Source organism: Genypterus blacodes, unplaced genomic scaffold, assembly GCF_046128005.1.
Source record: "Genypterus blacodes isolate CSIRO-AG114 ecotype Tasmania unplaced genomic scaffold, CSIRO-AGI_Gbla_v1 ptg000003l_1, whole genome shotgun sequence".
NCBI lineage: Eukaryota > Metazoa > Chordata > Actinopteri > Ophidiiformes > Ophidiidae > Genypterus > Genypterus blacodes.
In genome coordinates this window covers 3994159-4000633 of record NW_027466817.1, presented here as the reverse complement: position 1 = coordinate 4000633, position 6475 = coordinate 3994159, and the positions used below count along the sequence as shown (strand labels likewise).

The window sequence follows — 6475 nt, the reverse complement described above, 5'->3', positions numbered from 1 at the left end:
TATATTCTGGCATCATATTTACTTATCAGTCTCCACCACAGTGATGATAAATTTGCAAAGTTTGTATCAAAGGATTTAAACTAAATAAACCACAGATGCTGATCTGCAATGCTGGAAGCATTTTATATTGGTGTAAATATGAAAAACCCTTCTTTGTGATTCTTGTAATTCTTTATTTTTCATCAAACAAGATGCAGATTTTTTCTGATGAATAAAACTCAAAAAGCACAGTGTTGATTTTCCTTCACAGGACAAGATAGCGAAGGTTGTGAGGAAATGTTGCTATCTTTTCGTGTTTATTTTAATTATAGCCTTTCAACATCCAAGCCAGGTATTTGCTCGCTCGACTCCAACAATGCGTTTTTGATTGTAGTCGTATTTGTAGACTCCTGTTCCAACAAAGAAGTAGATGAAACCTAAGGTGACAAAAATCACACATCGTCAAGAGGTAAACAGTATTTTACCTTCCTTGTGTAGCGCTGACTAGCACTTAAATGTGTCTTGCTCTTGTTGTTGGGGGTGGGCTACTGAGCATGATGATGATGATGGTGATGAGGATGTATCTAAACTCAAATACATTCTTTCAGTGGAGTTCTTCCAGCCGAAATTCCAGTATATAATATGAATAACGTGAGTGGGGAAATAATATACAGTTGAAATTGCTGAGGTGAATCACACATCTGTGCAACTTCACTACGCTCAGCTGATGTTGCATGTGTCTAAATTAACATTCCACATGCCAGTAATAACAACGTGCCTTGCAAAAGCCCCCCAAAGTACAGACAGAAGTGTGATACCTTCTGAATATAGACACGATTACGGCCCTTAACTGGGACATCTCCCAGTCTGCCAGCTCTCATTTCTGTCGGTGTGTGTGTGTAAAGTTTGTTATTGACGCTTTAAAACAAAGAACCCGAGCCTACCTTCTTTATGAATAGCTGCATTTATTGTTGTGTTGAGTCCAGGAAAATCCTCACTGATGTATTTTGGGTAACCAAAATCCATAATTCTTCTGTTTTCATTGTAACTGAAAGAAATAAGATTCAAATGATGCATATCAGCAGACGAGAAATTGCTCATAATCATTGCATCATCCGTCTAAACCCAGAGAAAACATTTGTTCGCCCGCAGCTCTCTCTCTTTCATCAGATCTGGATCAACTCTCTGAAACGGCTGAATGGCTTCATATTTCCCAAAGTTTTCACATGTGTCTGTGTCTGAGATGTCTGAGTTACACTTTCAGCTATAACACGGTACATTTGTACCATATAATGCACACTATCATTGAAATGAATAGAATCAATATGTATTATTTAGTTCCCATTGCTGTCTTCAGTTCAGTGATCAAATCAAATCAGATATTTTAAACAGCATATGTTATTCATGCATATTGTTGGCATCACTCCAACTGCACATCAACAACAGAACTTGTTTCTTGGCTCTGAAGATTCCCACCAGGATACACAGCCGGCACAGTAAACATGAGATTAGAATCAGTAAAGCAGCTGTGAAAGTGCATACATATAAAGAAATAATTATAATAATAATAGGGCAAAACAATATGAAGAGAACTGGAAGCTGCAATCTGCCCTCTTAAGATGTATCTCATCGGATCCTCCAGCGAGTTTTCAAAACATTTTAAGATATTCAAAGTAGGTCATGGCCATTGTTTGTAGATTTCTGTTGATATGCCGTTACTTCATATAGAGTAGCTTTTGGAGGCTTATTTAATGTGTTAAGGGTCATGCTCAATTAACCAAGTTCGACTCATGGCTTATTCCAAAATGTATCACTTCAAATGCTTTGGACTATTAGATACTAAAACTGCTATCCTACAACTATTGGAAAGTTTCACACCTTCATTAAAGTGGCCTTAGTGATACACTGACATCACAGTGCGACTTTACAGCAGATAGGGCTCAAATAAGTGAAGGGATGTATATTGTTTACATGGGATCTTACCTCCAGTAAATATCGTGGATAAAGAAGAGAGTCCGTCCAGTTTTTACTATGTGCACTGCTGCATCAACATCCTGGACCCACGCTGGGAAGCCAAGGTTGCTGAGTGGTCTGGGCTTTCCTTTCACCAGGGAGCCTTTCACTGTCCAGAACATTGATTCTGTCAAAGCACAGTAATAAAAGAAGAAGACAAATAGATAAACAGCCAGTAATTCAGAAATGTTATATCGTTACAGAATTAATCTTCTGTAAATACTGGATGCTTTTCTCTCTTTTCCATTGTGGATGTTGTTGTTATATGGCCTTTTTTAATTGTTTATTGACCCTTGCATTCGATTTAATCATGTATATTACTGAGATCCATGAAATGTGTGGTGCTTTACTTAATGGGAATTACTGCAATCTACCGTTAGTGGTTTCAGTCACGCCAGTCAGCAAGCCGACCACATTTAAATACCACTACTTAATAGATATTATATTTCATTTACTCGGTTGTACTGCAGCATTGTCACAATTAACACATTGCAAACTGCCACATGTGCAGTGGCATATCAATTGCTGTATGAAATAGCTCTGTTACACTGACGGTGGCTTGTACAATTAGTAGTCATAGCAGTTCTAATACTTATACAGCACTGAAAGTAGTTACCATGAATAAGGTAAGCGGTGGATTTGCGTGGTACCCAGAAAGCAGCATCAATGTTGGTTTCAATCTTGGGCATAAAGTTGGTGATGGGACCTTCTTTGATGTCGTATTGCTCATTATGTTTAATCCAGAGATACCTTGGATGGAAATGAACATTAGGTCAAAAGACACACACACACACACATACACACACACACACACACACACACATACAATGTTTGCAAATTTAAAGAAGCTTTGTGTTGATAAATTCTTCCCTGCTCACATAGAATTCAGGGAAGAAGAGATGGGCAATGGCTCTTTACTCTCAGGAGGACAAAATTAGAAACTTCAAAGTCTAATGAACAGAAGTGTGTTTTTGAGTTCAAGATACTTACTTTCCCCTAAAAAAGAAGGTGGCATCCCCAACAGTAGACACTGCATCAAAGGTCACGTCCGGAGAACATTTGTCCTGCAGGAGTTGAGGGTATAGCAACCCTGACCACCAGGGGTGATAGTGAGAGCCCCAGCCGTACCAGCCATAATGTGGATTCCTCCTGACTGGACCTAACACACAACAACAGACACATCAGCTTTTACATTCAATAGACTCCAATAGAATCTTTGAGTAAAGTACAATAATATCAATAATTTACTGTAAAGTGCGTTGATATTTGCTATATCTTCTCTGGACAGTAGGTTGCCTGTATGCAAAGGGCGGTACGTTGGGTACATCAATGACTCTGGGTTTCTGGAGTGCTTCAGGCCCAAAGCGTGGCCAAATTCATGTGCCGCTACCACGTACAGATTGAAACCTGCAATTACATAAAGAGGATGCATCTAAATATGTGGAAGCTTGGCTGTTCCTCTTCCCCCCTCCATGTGTTTTGTTAAGTAGAAGTATGCACCTGTTTGTCCTGCTGTCCAGTGCTCAGCATCATCAAAGTGTGTATCACCTCCAAGGCCTTCTCCTGGGCCAAAAGCATGAGCCAATGTGCCTCTGGGTCCATCAAATGGAAACAAGTCACCATGTTCTTATAACCCAGACAAAACATGAAATAGAAACCACAGAGAAAACCATTTTCTTTCATGCCAAAAGTTAAATTACAAGCCTCTGTTTACCTCAAGGAATGAGTCTGCCCAGTTCAATTGCTGTTGGTTGGAAGTTAAATTGCTGTAATGTGAGTGTTTTTGTTATTTCTTTGAGTGTTGTAACACGATTTTTAGGATACACGCACTGAAGAGTCGAATGAAAGGTTTAAGTTCAAATGATCATTACTCATATTACTTCAGAATGTTCCTTCTGTCTATGGCTCATGTTTGCTAAAATAAGGAAAACCCACCATAGGTCACAAACTCCACCATGATGTCAGCAGTTCGTGTGTGTGACTTGACAAAGCTCAGGCTGCTGGCTCTGGCCCAAACACTGAGCGCTGACTCAATCAGAGAGTCCACGGTGCTGCGAGGGAGATCTCTAGTGTACCTACCAATGCTGCAACAGTCACAAGCAGGTACAACACAGCTGATTACATTTGTGAGAAATGTACATGTCTTTCAATTGTTTATGACAAAAACGAAGATTTATAGCATTTTCCGCAGCTTTAAAGAACATTTTATTTGAAAACCAGCTTCAGCTCACTGTATGATTTGAGGCTCACCATGATAAAAACAGAAATAAGACAAATCTTTTGTGTTTTGTATCTCAGCAGAAGAAACAGAAGGTACCTGTAGGTGAGCACGTTCTTATTCCATCGTGAGCCCTGTGTGTGGCGGTATTCCTCCACATCTGGAACGCCACAGCGAGGACTCTTCATCACCTCCAGGGTGCCTGAGTCCAGCTCTCCTGTTGCATTGAGCCCAAAGAATATCTGCATGTCTTTGACCTTGGAGGTGAACGAGGGCCAGCTGCGCTTCCTGCGTCCAAAAGGTTCTTCTTTCAGGTTGTAGTAGAGCTGAAGGTAGTCCTAGTAGATTTAACATCACACTGCAGTGAGGAGCCAGTTACTGATACAGTCCGTCCTTAGCACCAGGGGTTAAAGTAGATGTATTACTGTAGTTATTGTGTATTATTATCATGCTGTTAAATCACAGTTGATAAATGATTCCATGATATCTCCATGGATCTGCATATCTTCACATATAAAGCACAACAACAATCTTTTTCATTATCATAACCTGCACTCAGACTTGGCATGTGTCACTGACATGCAACTCTCATACACACCACATTTTCAAACAACCTTTATCGCAAAAAAAAACAAAACAAGATACAATGGAAACAATAAGAGAAAGGATTAAGACATGGAGAGAGAAAACAAAGAATGTGGAAAAGAATGAAATATAATTCTTCCCCCCCCCCCCCACCACCCACCCACCCACACACACACACACACACACACAAATAACATAAAATTAAAAAAAGATGTTCTCCACGTTTATCCCACACAGGAGAGAATGAAAGCAGAGTCCCCGGCTCTTTCTTCACCATCAGTAGATGTTTCAGACTGCCGTGCTTTGGCATTCTACAAGTCACACGTAGTCCAATCTTAAATATTTGTAACGAAGATCATGCAATTATGCACTTACTGTGGCCAGCATCAAGTCAACCTGTGGTTCTGTGGATGGAGATCTCTCTACGTCCGGCATAAATGTGGGCGCTGTGAAACATGGACCGGGCAAGAGCAAGGACACCAGGACACAGCAGCAGGACAGCAACATGACATGCATTTCACAGACGTGACACTACATGAATTGTAGTGGCCCAGTTAAAACACGTGGAAGATGGAAGTTCTGGTTAATGAGAAAGCCTTTTAAATGCTTTTTGTGACTCATGCCATGTCGAAGCCAAGAGAAGCCTCAGACAGTGCTGTGGAATTAGGGAGGGGTTTGCAGAGAACCAAGGATGGCAAAAAGGGAAAGAGTTTGTCATTTTATGTCACGTGATGTGTTTGCTCCAATGGCCACCTAAATGGGTAAAATATTCAGTATGTGGTTTCAGTTTCAGCCCTTTACTTAAGTTTCCTTCCAAATTTTGTGACTGAAATCAATCCTTTCCTCTGTGTTTTCATCACCAAGGATGTTGTGGTGTGAATAATCCTGCCGTTTTCAGCAACAAGCTGCAGATAATCCTGAATAAGTGTTGAAACTACCTGCAGCGTGACACAACACACAGCTGTTACTGCGATGGTGGTCAGCGGAAACATGTTGACATTTCCACCAAAAACCAATCAGCTGTGGTATTTGAATGAATCATTTCCGATAAACTCAAGAGACTGATGCTAAACAATGAAGCTGGTTAGTCCCACGCATTCTGAAAGCTCTCCCAAAATAACCCAATCGAAGCCCGTTCCTGTCCTATTTTCGCAAACAAACTTGTCTTTTCAATGAGAAAGGGGGGAAGTCAAATTGCAGGGATGGATCTGAGACCTTCGAGAGAGAAAAAAAATGGCCGCCAGCCAGAACGCCTATAGTGGCAAGGGCGGCGCCACAGAGAATTCAGGCTGCAATTACCTCTGATTGGGCGTTGTGGAGCTTAACGGGCCCGAGCGCATTCCTTTACTGAGGCAACGTGAGCCGACTCCTCCATGAGAGACCGTGCTCGCTCGCCTGGGGATTCTGAGAATTTCTGTCGTTCTGGTTTTATGGTCTGAGTACAGACAAAGTAATGAAGTCAATTTAAGCAGCATTGATGACTGACAGTGTAGTTTAGAGATGTGAGGTTACAAGCTAGGAGCGACCAGCCTGACCACCACTGTAATTAAGCCAGCAGAATCATTGTTGCCTCACCCCAATCATGCACTTTAAGGTCCTGAAATGCCAGAGACGTAAGGACACGGGGAAAGCGGAGGGGATGCCACTCTGGAGTCCAAGAGAAATGTGTGTCATTCACAG

At 41.2% G+C, this 6475-nt stretch overlaps 1 protein-coding gene across 1 annotated transcript; it reads right to left on the bottom strand.

Annotated features, from left to right (window-relative positions):
* Positions 1–315: 315 nt before the first annotated feature.
* Positions 316–5311, bottom strand: mmp20b (matrix metallopeptidase 20b (enamelysin)). Its single transcript, XM_076144780.1, has 10 exons — positions 5171–5311; positions 4310–4548; positions 3928–4076; positions 3493–3618; positions 3241–3399; positions 2983–3151; positions 2609–2742; positions 1963–2119; positions 924–1027; positions 316–416 (listed from the first exon to the last, which is right to left on the bottom strand). Exons 1-10 carry the CDS (start codon positions 5309–5311, stop codon positions 316–318), a joined length of 1479 nt encoding a protein of 492 aa, XP_076000895.1.
* Between the last annotated feature and the right edge of the window lie 1164 nt (positions 5312–6475).

What these genes read in the sequence shown, in the direction of transcription:
- mmp20b (XM_076144780.1), bottom strand. Translation starts at nt 5,311, where the DNA reads ATGCATGTCATGTTGCTGTCCTGCTGCTGTGTCCTGGTGTCCTTGCTC. An exon ending in TTGACTTGATGCTGGCCACA is followed by an intron (nt 4,549 to 5,170) that starts GTAAGTGCATAA and finishes TAAATCTACTAG; the next exon opens with GACTACCTTCAGCTCTACTA. An exon ending in TGCAGCTATTCATAAAGAAG is followed by an intron (nt 417 to 923) that starts GTAGGCTCGGGT and finishes TTGTCACCTTAG; the next exon opens with GTTTCATCTACTTCTTTGTT.